This window comes from Notechis scutatus, chromosome 2, assembly GCF_049901735.1.
Source record: "Notechis scutatus isolate UNSWTSFEM ecotype Mainland chromosome 2, rNotScu1.2, whole genome shotgun sequence".
Classification (NCBI taxonomy): domain Eukaryota; kingdom Metazoa; phylum Chordata; class Lepidosauria; order Squamata; family Elapidae; genus Notechis; species Notechis scutatus.
Window position 1 is genome coordinate 70,831,619 of NC_142010.1, and position 17,232 is coordinate 70,848,850.

General features: G+C 41.4%; 1 protein-coding gene across 8 annotated transcripts in view; it reads left to right on the forward strand.

The window, feature by feature from the left end:
• EBF1 (EBF transcription factor 1) overlaps nt 1–17,232 on the forward strand; it is a 390,212-nt gene that overhangs the window by 2,218 nt on the left and 370,762 nt on the right. For all 8 annotated transcript variants that reach the window (XM_026682156.2, XM_026682157.2, XM_087955087.1 and 5 more), the window contains exons 2-5: nt 674–830; nt 1,298–1,361; nt 2,250–2,305; nt 15,966–16,039. In XM_026682156.2, coding sequence (XP_026537941.1) covers nt 674–830; nt 1,298–1,361; nt 2,250–2,305; nt 15,966–16,039 — 351 coding nt within the window. The remainder of the gene's footprint in view (nt 1–673; nt 831–1,297; nt 1,362–2,249; nt 2,306–15,965; nt 16,040–17,232) is intronic.

Here is a 17,232-nt window from a genome sequence, read left to right on the forward strand (position 1 = left end):
TGTTTCCAGCCCGAGCAGAGAGCGGGGCTGGGATCCGAGAGAGAAAGAGAGTCTTTCTGCGAGCGAGAGTAGCGCTTCGGGCATCAGGCGGAGTTAGTGACAGCTGAGGCCGCACTGACCCGACCTGCGAAAGCGTGGCCTTGGGTAGGCAGCCGGAGCATCCCCCAGGGCACTTCGAAGCAGCCGGCAATTTTGGCTCGCTAATTCACAGGCTGCAGCGAAGGAGTCGGGAAAATAAAACCTAAAGAAAAGAGAGCCAAAGGCCTCTCTCCTCCCCCCTCCACCCCCGGGTTGAATTTTTCCAGGGACAATTTTTTGCGGGTTGGAGAAAGGCGGCGGTTGCTTCGGGATTGCCGAGGCCGGGGGGTTCCTGCGGAGCAGCCACTAGGCTGAATGGCTCCGTTTCTCCCCTGTGGTGGAAGAATCACCTGCTTCGTTTCTTCCTTCGAAGTTGGGGAGCAGGCGGCACGAAATGGACCCAAGCTCGGGAACTTGGTTAGCCCCCCGCTTGTTGGACCGAGCAGCTCGCTTGATGCTAAGGAAAGGCCTGGTACCTTTTTTTTTTTTTGCCGGACTCGGCCCTCATAAGCTTTGCTAATGGGAAGTTTCTCGGCCAGGGGAGAGCAGCAGGGTCTGGGACGAAACGCGCCTAACTCGGTCTCTTTGGCCGCAGCGGGGTAGGCCTGGCCCGGGCTCATTTCGAGAAGCAGCCGCCTTCCAACTTGCGGAAATCGAACTTCTTCCACTTCGTGCTGGCTTTGTACGACCGGCAGGGGCAGCCCGTGGAGATCGAGCGCACCGCCTTCGTGGGCTTCGTGGAGAAGGAGAAAGTAAGTGTACGTGTGAACGGGCGCCCTGCCTGCGCGTGTCATCAGATCAAAGAGATTTCCCTGTACTCCGGTGCCCTCTGTTCCTTGCCCGGGACCATCCTAGAGAAGAGAGCCCGGCCTCTGCGGGATCCTTTCAAACTCACGCTTGGCCGACTCCCGCCCAGCAATCTGCCAACTTTTGTCCTCCCTCCCCCACACACCCGGCTAAGTGTCTAACTAAATGTTTCCCTCCCGCGCTTTTCCAATCTGCTCTTGGCCTTTTCTCTCTCCCCAGAACAGATTGGGTTGAACTCTACCCCCTTTGAATAATGTCCCGATTTGGATGAGATTGGGGTGTGTGTGGGGGGAGAGAGTAAAGAAATAAGTAGCAACTAGCGACATGACCGGGATTTCGGGCTCTTCAGGAGCGCCTTTGCTGCTCTGGTTGCTGGTCCTGCTCCTAACACTTGTGTGTCCTTTCGCTTCAGGAAGCCAACAGCGAAAAGACCAACAACGGGATCCATTACCGTCTGCAGCTCCTCTACAGCAACGGTGAGCCTTGTTCTGCCTTATGCTTTGACAGCTCCGGGCGGGCTTTAAATCTCCAGGGAATTCCTTCGTTCAGTACGTCTGTTTTCCCCTGGAAGGGAACGGAAAGGGGAGGGGAGGGGAGGATTGCCCCACCGCGCTCAGGCTTGGGATGCATTAGCCAGGGCGAGCAAAAAATCTCTCTCGCGGTTTACCTTGAAGAAACAAAAAACAGCGGCAGCAAACAGGACCGAATGGGGCGTTTTAAAAACCAGAGTAGAATTTCTCGGACAGCAGCTTGTGCCTCTCAAATGTTTCTCCAAAGGTAGCCGCCCGACCTTAAGCAAACTCCCCTTCCCCTCCCCCCAAAAAAAGAGAAAAGGAGGAGGAAGTACAATTCCTATATAGTCCGGTGATGCTTTCAAGATTTGTCAGACCTAATAGGTGGAAATCCAAATAAAACAGAATGCCACCCTCACCTGAATAACATTTTTTCTCTCTTGTCCTCCTCCCTCCCCCAAATCGGGAGCAAAGGCAGAGCTATCACCTTCGCCCAATCGATCAGGGTACACGAAGTCTGATCTGGGCAAAGGGATCCGTTCCAATTAAACGAGAGGGGTGGATAGAGGACTACACAAAGCTAACCGAGAGCGGATCTGTTTTGAGCATTGCTTGACTCTGAATAAAATATATTTGCGATTAGCTTTGAAATGATGGAGAGGATACCGGTTAATTATTGCGGGTTTCCAATTTTCAAGACCTTCTCCCGTACTTCGGGACCGCAAAGTAACTGGGAAGTTCAGGAAAAGAAAAAAAAAAAAGCTTTTTCAGTTTTTCACTTTCGTCCTTTTGCTTAATTCTTCTTATTTTTCCTACCCCACCCCCCCAATTTCTCCCCATTCCGGCTTCCAGGGATAAGAACCGAACAGGATTTTTATGTCCGTTTAATCGACTCCATGACAAAACAAGTAAGTCTTGCTTTCGTTCGTTTTCTTGTGAAATGGTCAAAGTGGAAGGAAGCCGAGGTGGTCGTGAAGATGGGGGCTTTTGGAGGTGGAGGCGTTTAAGGGAATTGTTGTGCATTGGAAACCAAAAGGCCGGGTTGGAAGGACCTTGAGATTGGTGGAAGCCGCGAAGCGGTCGGTTTAGTTTAGGTGGCTGCCGAAAATGGATTACGCCGGGGTCTTATATACCTGCAGCGGTTGGGTAATCAGGATGAGAGGAAAGCTAAGAACAAAACGCGGGTGTATTGCTCCCTTTTATGCACCCAGACAGGCCGTCCATCCCGGCCTTCTGAATCCTGTTGGAAAATCCAGCGTGCTGACAACTCAAGATTAGCGCGGGCGGGCGCGCTCACGAAGTTCGAGGGAAGTTCGGTCTGCTAGTTTTCTTCTCCTTCAGTCCTTTACATCGCGTTCAAGTCCCGGCCGGTTCGGTTCGGTTCTTGCCAGGTTTGGCAGGATTTGTTTTCCAAGATATTCTTGCCAAGTAGTTCTGCGCAGGATTCCAGCCTTATAAAAGCCGGAACGCGGTTTAAAAAAAACCAAAACCAAAAAAGGGTCAGAATTAGGACCAAACCCTTATTCCCTCTCGCTTGGAGAAGGAAAAAGAAGCGGTAGAGTTTTCAGAACCGCCTTGCCTCTTCTGTCGGGGCGGAAGGGCTCCTCCTTCCTTCCCAGTTCCATCCAGAGGTTTCCCAGCCCCTCCAAATTCCCAAGCCTCCTTGCAAATCTCGGGCGGTGGATGCAAAATAAATAAATAAATAAACAAATAAGTAAGTAGGTAGGTAGGTAAATAAATAAAAAGTCCAGAAAATCTAGGAGAATCGAGAGGAACGAAGCTTTCCTCCTAGCGGACCGTTGCTCAAATTGACTGTTAAAAAAAAGAAAAAGAAAAAAGTGTGTATTTGCATTGATTTATCGCCTTGAGCGACTCTCTCAGTTTGAGGCGGTTAGTAGCCCTGGCTGAATTGGACCTTGGCGTAAGCTTTAGGGAAGGGCCTCCTGTGCTTGGTTTTAGATTGGCCAGGAGCCAGGGCGGGGTGAACTAACCGCGGTCTTAAAGGTACAGGATCACCGTGGCTCTCTCGCCAAGCCCCTTCAGTGGGCGAGAGCCAAGCAGCAGCTGAGATCCGATTGTACTGCGCGCGCGCGCGCGCGGGGAGGATTTACTTTTGAGGGAAACGGTATTAATTTTGCCTGCCTACCTCCTCTTCGCCCTCCCCTCCCCCCAAGTTTAATTAGACACAGTAACTGTTTATCAAAAATAATAAATAAATAAATAAATAAATAACAGCTTCCGATTCTCCAGAAGGCTCTCGGGTCACATATAGTCCTATCTCTTTCTTCTCCCCCTCACCCCAGTTTTAATTATATGAACGAAAAGAAATAGAAAAGCAACCCAGGAAAAGCAACCAACTGCCAAGCCATTCTATAGCCGCCTAATGGACCATGTAGATAATTAAATAAACAAAGACTTACGGTGTTTATTTACTCCTTTGTAATTCCTGTGGTAGTGTTTTAGGGGAAGATCTTAAATCTCGGTAGATTTGCAGTGAGATGTGTCAATGGATGATAAAACACTTATTTTAGAAACTTAATGCTCCAGAGTAAGCTCTGCCTTAGATACAGCCTAATTTCCATTAGGGTATTTTATTGCATGTTCACTCTCGGTGCCCTACCATTGTGGTTTCAAGTAAAAAAGAAAAACACCCCACATCCCTCTAAACGTACAGTAAAATATTGAGCTAAAGAAGATCATTTTATTCCTCTGAATCAAAGCATTGTTCTACAAAAAAAACATTCTTTTTTAAAAAAAAAAAAAAATTAAAAGCATTTCATGTTTTTATAAGATAACTTGATAATTTTTAATTTTTTGAGATCAGATTTGTTCAACCTCATTAATATTCTGAAAGTTACTAAATAAGCCATGTGATTTTATCTGATTCAGTTTTTAAAAAAAATACAAATGGAGGGATGTTTAGGTTTTTTTTCTTTTTCACTTACTGTGTTCACGCATGTGGTCACAAACCAGCTTTTGGGTGGTTCAGATTCTGCCTTCTAAACTTTCGTTTGCTTTTGGTAGCTTTCTGACACCAAACCAGAAAGGTCAAACAGTTGAGTTTGTTTTAGAACACTGTTCTTTGATGCTCACGAAACATCTTTTCCTGCTATTCATGGCTGTTTTACAATAGATGTGAAAAGAAAAGAAATGGAGTACTTGCAATCCAACATTTAGTGAAATTAGTGAAACAAATTCTTTTGAACGACAGTCTATAAGAACTGACAGCAAAACAACTCCGGTCCTTAAACCACAAATCTTAAAAACTGCACCAGTTGACAATAATTTATAAGTTTGTATTTAAAAAGGACCTCTTCCTGTTCTGAGATACTGTTGTGTAAGAGTGTAATGGCATAATCCTGTTTTTAAAAAGGAATTATAATGGAGCCATTTTTCAAATTGTAGTCATTCAAGAGTTAATGTTTTTTTCCTTTCAAGATTGCATTTCTCTGTAGAGAGTCATGCTTTGGCCTGCCATACTTTAAAAACACCTGTTTACTTTTTGTTTGTGACTGGATGATTGTCAATTCACCTGCAGATTCCTTCTGGTAAAGTAAAATAGGAAGGGTTACACACCAACGGGGCTTCTTCGAACTCACTTGGAATTCAGATACAAACTATTGTCCAATAGCAACCAGGCTTTTACCTTCAAACATTTTACATTTAACCCTAACATTAGGATTCTTGGTTTAGGGAAAAGGGGAAGGGGTAGCAGAACAAGATTGCAGAATAACAGTTTTAGAGAATAAAATCCCAAGATGACTTAATGCAATTAATGTTAAAAAAAGAGATTGAAATTCTCTATTGAGATGTGGCTGATGAGAATCACAAGCTGGTAGATAGAAATGTTGATTGTTTTTTTTATTGAATGTTTGAGCTTAATTGTATGAGCATATTATATGTATTTTGTAAAAAAAAAGTTAATTTCTGGTTATATCAGGGAGCTTTTGCTATGATAATGTTTACAGAGAGCAAAAAGACTTGTTCTTTTTTAAAAAAAAGAAAACCTCAAATACTTTGGAGATCTTGAAACTTCTATCCTTGTTAATGAAGCACCTGTAAGGCAGGTCAAGGAGTCTGCTAAATTGTTCACAATTGTTCAATTGTAAAGTTCTCACTTGGGCTTTAGAATAGAATGTGAGGGATGTTGGAGAATCTTAAGCAACTTTTTTGCTTGGAGTTGTATGCAGCTTGATCAGGGACTCCTTCCATTTTTACTGTAATGCACTTTAAATATATATTGTCAAACATCATAGAGGAGGGGTATACTAGTATTAGAATCTTGGCACAAATTGGAATGGAAGGATGAGGACTAAATGAAATGGTTTCCGTGGTATGATATCGGCAAGTGACATGTCATCAGAAACAACTTTTTGAGATCACATTCACTGTTTTATGTGCAGCTTTAATGACTTTCGTACATACATTCAGTCAAATTAAAATAGGCAGGTCTCTAGAGGCCTCTAGGCATATATGAACAAGGAGGCCTGGCCCATGTAAAAAGGAAGGATTAGTTTTATTTTTAAATTTGTAGTGGTGATGTCAGGGGCCTAGTCCACAGATTAGGTAAGTGAATCATGAAATCAGCTGATGTTGTAAATTAATTTAATCTTTTCCCATAACTGAATATATCTGTTCCTTTCTAAAGTATTTTCATCTACTTTATCATTTACGGTTGAGTTACATTCTTGTCGTGTTATTTATTCATTTTCTTTGTTTTATCTGCCTGATACTGTAGTTGTGGTGGTCTGTAAGAAAATCATGGAAAAATGCAGTGCTTGAGAAGTTGCTATCTAAACAATCAGTTCTGGAGAATCAAGAATATTATACAAACATTGTCAGTACCTTTGCAACAACCTACATTTAGGGAAGAGACCTGGAAATAATTCTCTTGAAAAGGCTTGACATGTTTGAAGGCAGCCATTGATGTTATATAGCAGTGTTTTTCAAACGTAGCATTTTTTAAGATGTGTGGACTTCAACTCCCAGAATTCCTCAACCAATGTGCTGGGAGTCCATACATTTTAAAGTTGCCAAGCTTGAAAAACGCTGTTATACAGGAAACTGGAATCAATTTGGGCTTATCTTGAGAAACTGAGAAGGATTGTACAGGAAAAAATTAGAAATCTCGTAGTAGTAGTAGTAGTAGTAGTAGTAGTAGTAGGCTGGATTGTGAAGTTAACAAAAAAATCAAAAGAAGGCAATGGCTGTATTAATTCAGATAGATTTTCATGTCTGCCATTTCTTGACAGAGGTACATTTTGCATTGCTGTCAAGTGTGTATCCATGATTCCCTAGAAGTCAAGTTCAGCTCAAGTTCAACGTGAAGGCAGAAATCTAGTTAAGATCAGTCACTGATTCTTTCTCTTTTCTTCAAAATACTATATCAGAAAGTAGATTTCTCTCCAACACAGCCTAAACATGATGATAAATCTGGCTGATTTCAAAATGTTCTTCTAACACCTGAGGCATTCAAAGATGCTCTATCATGTCATCTTTGATACTCAAAACCCACTATGTCATTTATAGCAGGGCTGCAGATATATACAGCACTGTGTTCTACCTAAATTGATCAAGCTGTTGTTCCCGGGTGTACAGATACTGAATCAGTGAATTGCAATTGGCACAGTTGTGAGGAAAATAGGAATCTGCTCAGAAAACAGCTCTCCTCAGGATCTCAGCTGTAGAGCCCAATGCTTTTGTGCAGTGAGGCAAGCTTGCAATTCAGCCAGGGTAGGGTGTGTTTTTTTTTTTGTTTTTTGTTTGCAGTGACTTGAATCCTTTTGCTTCAAGAGCAGGAAGTGCAGGTGATTTCAATTTCATTCTCTGAGAAGAATGCGAAGCTTGACATTTACATGCATGCTCAGGTCCTGAGTGTTTGGGAAAATGTAAACTCAACACAGTGGAAAATGTGTTGTTTGGAGTCGGGGGGTGAAAACAAAGCTGAGGATTTTGGAGAGACTGCCTGGGCCAGATGGCCCAATGCATTCCCAGTCTGGCTTCCAACTGCTCCCTCCTGTATAATATACAGCCATTTGTTCTGGGATATTTACGCTAGAGTTGTTTCCCTGCAAATGTTTGAGAAGCATTCAAAATGAGCATATTAGTGGAGCTGGGCTGGGAAGGAGGGGGAGGGAAAGGGAGAAATTTATTTAATTCACATGAATTCCTGTTGATGAACATGTTAGAAGAGGAGAATGGAAGCAATAATTAGCACCTTTTGGTTTAGTGCTGCTGAACAAGAATCCTCATATATTTTAGATCCCAATCTGGGCACATTTATTGCTGCCCATATTAAACTCTCATTGCAAATGATGGGAGGCTGGTCTGCTGTAAGAAATCAGAATTAGAGCATTAATGGCTAATTACACATTGCAAGTCCAAAATGTCTGAGCCAAAGATGCAGGAAGTTCAGTATCTGAATTCTTAGAATTACACGATTACTTTCTCCTTAAGTAACCCTAGAGCTGTAATGTTCTAGAAAAGCACTTATTCTCAGGTTACTTAGATATATGAATTGGTGAGGAATAGACTGGCATATTTCCGCTTTTGTTCAAATGGTTTTCAAAGCCCTTTGCATGCAATATAGTATAACAGTACCAAAAACTTGACATATACAGAGGCATATAGGCATATCTAACAAGAAGTAAAGTCTAGCTAATAGATACTTAAAAACAGAAGAGTGATACTTGAGTATACATTGGCATAGCCTATTTCACACTGTCCCACACAGGAAAATAAAAATAAATTATCATGGTTGTCATCTAGTTGTGCCAGTGAAACAAACAGAAGTGGATCAGATATTTTAATATACTTCTTAGCTATCCTGCTTTAGATTGAAATGTTTTAATTTTACTTTTTAAATTAAATTTAATCAATTATCCTGTATGAATTGTAGAAGAGCCATTATGTGAGTTCTCCCTCCTCTGAGTCTTAATCCACATTATTTAAAAAAACCTCCCCCAATTCATGCAATGGGTTTTGGAAGGTGCAGCACAAGTGAATGCAGGGAAAGATGGGAACCATGATTCCTCATCTCCTTTCTGTTGGTGGGGGAAAGCATCTTTCTTGAGTAAAAAAGGAATTTGGATTCAAAGCTAAATTTGTATGCTTGTATTTTCACTGGCTGTGTAGTAAAACACATTAAAACCAAAAAAGGAAGTAAACAAGTAAGTTCAAAACATATGTCTTCACCTGTGTTGGTTTAGTACCTATTTGCAAAATTATTTTTAGTTCAACAATAATCTAACTTTATACACTGGGACTTTCACTTCACTCATTTAGCATATTTTCAAAATATTGTTTGTTTGTAACATCTACCCACCTATGCCAATTTTGTGGAGTTGGGGGCAACCTTTCCACTTTGCATGAATTGAGCATGGTGAATGTTTAGCAAATAATATTTTAAAAACCCAGTTTTCGTTCAATAAGTACAACATACGTTTTCGGAAAAGAAATTTTTTATTGTCTTCTGAGACAGGAACCTGTCTTTCTGGCAGCTGCAAAAGTTTGAGATTTAAATTGCCTCTGTTTCCTTTGCGAAACCAAATCAATACATATATTTATGCAGCCATGGCTTGTGAGCACAGGCAGTGACTTTTAGTCAACAGTTATGATATGCATTTGTTACATTATACCCCAGTGTTCAGTATTTTTGAGGGAAGAAATTTTGATCTCCATGAGTTGAGAGAGAAAAAACAGTCCAACCAAGTCTTATCTGGTCTTACAAGTGTTGTAGCTGGAGACTTCCTGATTTAAAAATACATTTGATAGTAGAGCATGAAAGACTGGAAGAAATTTGTTATCCCTTGGTCTTAATTTAATACAAGATCCATTTAGTAAAATGAAATGTAGGCAGATGCATTTGAAGAAGTTGCTTCATATTATATCAAACTCTGGCTCTAACTAATATAATATCTCTTCAGAATTTTTGACAAAAGCCATTTTTAGCCCTGTCTTGAGATGTTAAGGATCAAGCCCAGAAGATTTCACATGCAATACAGTTGTTGTCTCAGTAAACTAACAACACTTTCTACATCTTGTTCATCAAAAGAGCAATCTAAAAGATGCTAAAACGCAGTTGTGAACTGCGATGCAAGGTTAATTGTTCTGTTTTTATAAAACAACTACTAGAGCAACATTTCTCCAGGTCAAAATAAGTTAATGTGAAGAAGGGGGAAGGTTACCACTTTATAACCTAGTTCACATAGCTCTCCTTGAATCCTGGTTTGATCCACAAATATACTGTTGAATGCACTCTGAAGCCTGATGGCGTATCAAACCTTCATTGAAACAGCTTTGTCCTGTTGTGAGGGGAAAGTGAAACTCTTGAAAGTCTTTTTTGTACATGATCCATAAAATGGTTTTCAGAAACTGGACTCATTTTGTGCCTCCAAACAGTTTCCAGCAATGTATGATCCCCTTTCAATTCATACAGTTCCTTCAATAATAGCTGGTGTTCAGAAACCGGGGTTAGGCCCTAGTGCATTACAAGCCTAAAGATGTTCTGCACGTAAGCAAAAAGACTGCTGATGTTAAACACAATAGACAGGCGATTAGATAACCACACTTGTTGAGTCCATTTGTTCATTATGGTTATTTAGTTGGCCTTGTTTTTAAATAGCTACCTGGAGGTTAAGTAAGCATAGCGGTTCGAAGGAGGGAGAGAAGGGAAGTAAAGAAAGAGAGGGAATTAAATCTGCTCACTCTTGTTTGCAGCTTCTAGGGAAGTTGAACTTGCTTCAATTAAACTCACATTGACTTCTGTACCAACAAGAGTGGCCTGTGAGCATGGATAGTGGTGGAGGTTCAGCATCTTTAGTTCGTACTTAGGGAAAATTCCTTTAGAGTCCCATGGCACTGCATTAAATGCAAATCAATTATTCACTGTAAAATGGCATTACCTTAGTCAGTGCCCAGAGTACATGATAAATCAGCTGCAATTAAGTCTGTGGTATTCTTTGATTCCTGCCATCAAACTCCAGTTCTTAATCATCTGCCCCACAACAACGGTCATGCAAAATGCCCTTTTATGCTAGTCGTATTTTTTAGGTTTAAAACTTTGGGTGAATCAAACTTTTTTTTTTAAATGAAAGAACTTGAATCCAATTATAATACCCTCCTTTTCTTTTCCTCATCCTTTTTCTGACTGTAACAACCTCTAAAGGATTCTAGGGTATTTTAAAGATAAGATGTACATTCAACTGTAATCAAAGAGTTTCCAGTGAGTACAACAGAAAATGTGTTGAAGTAATTTCCTTTAGGCAAATATGATTTGCTAGGACTAAATTCTGCATATGGGTATGTGTTCAATGATTGGCATAAGCCTGTCGGGTTCCCCTGTTTGCATGAGAAAAGTGTTATGACTGTTATTTTACAAAAACGATGTTCTTATTTAATGATTAAAGCATCAAACTCAACACATTAAGTAGAAACTAGTTCCTAGCATTTTCATAGGATTTTATTTGCATGTCATGTTCTAGATCGAGAACTTTATTTTCTTCATCATTTTCCCAGATGTTTTGTTCAGGAAAAGTTCAGGAAATCAGATGTTTAGGCAGTTCAAATGAATATATAGGTTTATTGTAAGCTAAAGCTCTCTACAAGAATCTGAAATACTGACAGTCCAAGCAAATTGGTGGTAGATAAGAGTCAACAAAATTCAAGAGGGGCTGGACATAGATCTCATTTGGGCTCAGCCTCGTCATCTCCTACATGCTTGTAATTATTTGGAGATGTTCTAGTGTATCATGATAATGTATAAGCATGCCAACATCTTTACACACAAACTTTTGGCTGTATCTCAGAAATCTCCCCTTTGCAAGCAGTTGCTGGATCACCACTAACACTTTGAACCTCAGGGTCCACTGTCTATGGAGATTTCCAGTCATCCAGGTCATAGTTGTCCCAAAGGTGCTTTGGGATTGTCTGGTTTTTCTTTGAAGATGTTTCGCTTCTCATCCAAGAAGCTTCTTCAGCTCTGAAGCTCAAGGTCTACTGTTGGGAGTTCAGTGACCACCTCTGCCCACATTGGACGGGTCATAGGAGAAGCCATAATCCTGGCCTCTTGTTCAACTGAAAACATCCCAGTTTAGTTGTGTTTCCGTACGTGCTCTTACTTATGTAGCAAGCATTTGCTTTTAAGATGTGAGGTATTCTGAGCAGGGGCCACTTTGAAAGGGATGATTTCCCCCCCATTTGCTCCTGAGTGGCAAGATGATCCTGCAGTCCCTTGTTGGACTCTCCAAACAAGCTCAGCAGGATGGCAGGGACTACGGCAAGTTTCAAGAAATGCTAAATACACTGAGAATAGAATGAGTGGCATGGAATATTGGGGCACCAAGCCCTCTTTAAGATTGGAAGGGTACAGAATTAGATTCCTAATATCTTCAGGATCTCAAACTCTCTGCTGTTTAGGCTACATTTGAGTTTCTCTTTTCAAAAAGTAAGGTTGGCATCCAACCCCGTACAAAGCTACAGCAACATCAATGCTATTATTTATGGCACTACTAAATCATATTAAAATATAGTGTACTGTGCTGGAGTGTGATAATACTATGTTTAAGCAATTACTTTCGCTGGCTGAGATTCATGACTGCTGTGCTGCCCCCCCTTCCCTTTTCCTCTTGCCTTCAGTGGGCAGCATTTTCAACGGCAAAGTCACAGCTGTGCCAAATTACCTCATTTTATGGGTTATGTGATGCTTCTGCTTGTTGGCCAAGGCTGTTTAAATTTAGCCCCCCCCCTGCCACCTCCACACGTAGTAGAGAGTTTTATTGATTGTTTATGTTAAAGAGGCCGTAACCAGAGGCATTGGTCTGAAAGGTGGGATTTTGATCCTCTCTTTCTTTAACAAGGATGTGCCAAAGAAGACTGAATGATGCTGTTGGCATCAGATAATATGGAAATGTCTTCTAGCTGAGCGCAATCAGGACCACAACGTCAACTATACTGAGTTGTAAAATACCTGAATGTAAGGAAAGAGATGCAGATTCCCAAATTCTTACTATATTTTAAAGGCAAAAAAAAAAAAAAAAAAAGGCTTAGATGAATTTTGAAAGAGTAGGATCCTTGAGGATTGTTCACCCTTGAGCAGTTGAATGGACCAAGTTCTCCCAGGTAGGTAACTAATTTAAAAGTTTATTTAAGAAAGAGAATTATCTGGATACAGTAGCAATAGCACTTAGACTTATATACCACCCCACAGTGCTTTTACAGCCCTCTCTAAGCAGTTTACAGAGTCAGCCTATTGCTCCCAACAATCTGGGTCCTCATTTTACTGACCTTATAAGGATGGAAGGCTGAGTCAGTACAGGTAGTCCTCAACTTATGACCACAATTGGGACCAAAATGTCTGTTGTTAAGCAAGACAGTTATTGAGTTTTGCCTCATTTTACTACCTTTCTTGCCACAGTTGTTAAGCGAATCACTGCAGTTCTTAAATTAGTAGCATGATTGTTAAGTGAATCTGCCTTCCCCATTGACTTTGCTTCTCAGAAGGTCGTAAAAGGTGATCACATGAAGCGGGGACACTGCAGCCGTCATAAATATGAATCAATTGCCAAACATCTGGATTTTGATCATGTGCCCATAGGGACGCTGTAGTGGTCCTGAGTGTGAAAAACCTTCATAAGTCACATTTTTCAGTGCCATTGTAACTTCGGTCACTAAATGAACTGTTATAAATTGAGGACTACCTGTAGGAGGACTTTGGGCTGATGGAAGCGGCATTTTATCAGGTTTTACATTCTAGAGAACATGGGTTTATTTGGGTATATTATTTATTTATTTGTTTGCTTGTTTGTTTATTTATTTATCAAAAGCTTACAATATAACAGAAACAAGAATAAACATAAGTTTAAATACAAGAAATAGGAACTAATAATTGGGGACAATAGGACAGGGGTGGTAGGCACGATTGTGCACTAATGTTTATGATTCCTGAAGTGTTTTGGAGATTAGAAATGTCATTGCATTTATAATGGAGGCATTAAAAATAAACTAAGAAAAAACCCACAACATCTCTTTCTTTTGACATATGAACTGTGAGCAAATTAGGAAAGATTTGAAATGGGAGAAGATGCAATTTGTGTCATATAAACAGAAAAAGAAGGCTTGTATTCCTTCATCTGTTGCCTTGAGGAGAAGCAAATATGAGAAGAGGCCTCTTTTCCTATCTGGCATAACGAACTTGGGGAATGCTAATAAAGAAAAAACACAGGAGCCCTGCCCTCCAGTGTAACTGCTCATCCTAGTAAAAGGCGCTCACTAATGGTCAACTTTTAACAAGGTACCAAGTTGGCAGGAAAGGTTAAGTATTGCAAATGTGATCTTCAGCCTGGGAAAAATATCTGCTTCTGCACAGCGGTGTTCCCTGCATGAATCTGTTTGCCATTTTTTATTGGACCTCAATAAAGTGCTTGCTAGACATTTCAGCAAAATGGCCTTTTCCTTTCGTTTGGCCAATAGGTGCCATGTCCTTTGCCTCGGTTCTTTATTGGCAGTTTGGTTGGCAATTATCAGGCGAAACCCGTGCCCATTTGGGCTTGCTGATAGTTGCACAGCAAACCATTTTCTAGGGAGCGGGTGGGGGCTGCCAGGAAGATTTCTCCTTTCCCAGCCCGTTGGCAAAATAGTTGTATGCAGAGCCATGTGATGGTTCGGTGTTGTATATAATGCAAGCATAGTATAGTATAACATAATGCAAGTATGCATAATGCAGGAATCTGTGGTTGCCATGTAGATAAATGTTGCCTAAATTGTAGAGTGCAATTGCCACTGGAAAACCTGCATTTGGCTAAAACCTCTTTTTTTAAAAAAAAAATGTTCACAGTCTATTCCTATGTGTTCATTTTACAGAAGCATAGAGTCCAACCTCTGTCTGCCACTGACTTCATATAGTAGAGTGCAGGGGGACATTGGAAGCATTAACTTCCAATTCGCAACTGAACTTGTGGAGGCGGGGGGTGGGGGGGAAATCCAGGTTCCCCTTGTGGCTTCTAAAGTAGGAGTTTTTAAGCCACAGCATACTGAGCAGACCATAATGGCTGGTTCTCACACAGTGCAAAATCCCAGTGGGTGAACTCACATTTCAAAACTAAGCCAAAACAAGCAAGTACAGAGTTTCTTTGCCCTGTGGTCACTATGGCTGTGTTCACACAATCGCAATAAAACAGAATTCTTAAGATTACAAGGCGACAGATCAGGGGTGGGTTTCACAAATTTTTAGCAAAGGGTTCTCTGCCCGGTTGCTGAGTGGGTGTGGCCTAGTCAGCCTCCTGCACCATGGTGGGAGGGGGTGAAAACGGCCTCCCCGGGTTCCGGAGGCTCTCTGAAAGCTGAAAAACGGGCCCATTTCCGGCCTTCCTGAACTTCTGGGAGGCCCGTTCTTCGCTGTCCCCAAGCCTTCGCAGGCACCCTGCACTTACTTGCGGGCCACGTGGGGACTCCTGGGAGGGGAGGGGCAGGGTGGGTGTGGCCAGCCAGGATTGGGATGCACAGAATCTTAGCTAGGGGCTCTCCTGAACCCCTGCAAACCCCCAGCAGCCCACCCCTGGGACCAATCTTTTTTGTCTTTGCCCGCCAGTGAGTAAAGCTAAGAAATATAGACAGAAGAAACTGGAGCCAAAAGACGGCCACTTCTTGACTGCTTAATCCAAGACAACCACCAAAGCACAAGATGGAGTAGCTTATCTTTTTTAGCTGTGCTCAGTAATTGGCTTGGCTAGGGAATTTTGGGAGTTGAAGTCTGCCTATCTTCAAGCTGCCAAGGTTGAGAAACATTGGTCTAGAACAGGGGTGTCACACTTGCATCGTCATGGCGTCGTCATGTGACGTATCGGGACTTTTTCCCCCTTTGCTAAACCGGGCCAGGCCGGGCCGGGCTGGGGCCGGCATGTGGCACATCTGGCCCGTGGGTTGCGAGTTTGACACCCCCTGAAGTTAGTTCTTTATATTGACAAGGCTCAAAGGATACTGAAAGGCCTCTCCTGCTTTATCCTCTTGTTTTCTAGAACTTGTTTATTTGCATTTACAGGAATGTAGTTTCCTTTAATTTATTAGCACATTTAACCAGACAGGAGTTGTGAATCAGGTTCTGTACACAAGCTGTGTACACAACCATGTTTTTTTGAATTAAAAATATAGTCACTTTTCATTTTATGAATAGTCTCCCTAGTGTTCTGAGTCTTTCGAGTTTTTTTTTTTAACACTATTAAGTTTATGTTTTATTGAAAAGAACATGTGGTTGTCTTGACTACTAAAAAACCCTGTCCTGTGCACCGCTCAGAAGATGTGCATAATATGATGGTTACAAGCGAGAATGCTGAATTGAAGCTTGCTCAGTTCAGCTTCTGGGCTCTCTAGCAACAAATCCTGAGGCGGGGTTTTTGTGTTTTTATTTTTCTCCTCAAGGATGCAGTCTGTTTATGCCAAAGTCGCTGGTTTGCAATGTAGTTATGCATCCATGTCCCGTGACAATGATCATTTTCTCCAACTATATTCACTTTGTGACCAAAAACAAAACAAAAAAACCTATTCAGGTAAAATTCCTCTGTCTTTTTCCTCTAGGCGATAGTATATGAAGGCCAAGACAAGAATCCAGAAATGTGCAGAGTTCTGCTCACCCATGAAATAATGTGCAGGTAAGAAAAAATTCTGTCGTATCTTAATTAGCAAAGACTCTCTCCCTCTCTCTCTCTCTCTCTCTCTCTCTCTCTCTCTCTCTCAGCAAACGTGTCACTAAATGATCTCGTTTCAAAGACCCATTTGGAGCTTAATCTTGAATAATATGACAAAAACTGCCATTTAGTGATTAGAACCTTTATCCTCATGGAAAATGTTTCTGATGAGAGGGGGAGAGGGAAAGAGAGGAGGAGAGAGAGAGGGAGGGAGGGAGGGAGGGAGAGAGAGAGAGAGGAGAGAACACATCCAAAATGTAAATACTTATCAGCATTTATCCAACATGACCTTCACTAGGAAAATTATAACCATTAGGCCATTGTTTTCATAAGAGCCTTTGATACTTAAGGTAAACAAGAGCATATTTTCTGCAAGGATGTGTCTTATAGACTACTTGTGAAGGATATAATGGGGGCAGAGTGAAAAGAGGTCTGTGAGCCATAGAAGAAGATCTATACCTTGACTTACAACCACAGTTGGAACCAGAATTTCTGTTGCTAAACAAGGTGGTCATTAAGTGAGTTGCACCTGATTTTACAACCTTAAGTGAATTACTGTAGTTGTTAAGTGAGTCATGTGGTCATTAAGTGAATCCAGGTTCCTCGACTTGGAAAATGTCTGGGAAGGTCACAGATGGTGAACCCATGACCATAGGACACTGCAACCATCATACATACAAGCTGGTTGCCAAACATCCAAAGTTTGATCATGTGACCATGGGGATGCTGTGATTGTCATAAATGCGAGGACCAGTTGTAAGTAATTTTTTCAGTGCTTTTGTAACTTTGAGCGGTTGCTAAATGAATAGTTGTAAGTTGAGGACTACCTGCAGGACTACCTACTTTACTTGTCCAAAGGGCCTGGATGCTGCAGACTTTTTTGTGCTTATAAGGTTACTGTGATTTCTTGCTATCGATAGGACCAATCTCATTAACATACTTAGCCACATTTTTATTATTTGTTTATTTAAGTTTATTGGTTGCTCAATTCAAGCAGACTCTTTTGAAGCATTTGGGAAGAGGCTGTTGGATCTATGGAAAGGTTATGCTTGTTGTGTACCCCTTTTTCCCAACTTTCTATGTGACTCTGTATTCAGACCAGAGGTGGTATTCAGCAGGTTCTGACCAGTTCTGGAGAACTGGTAGCGGACATTTTG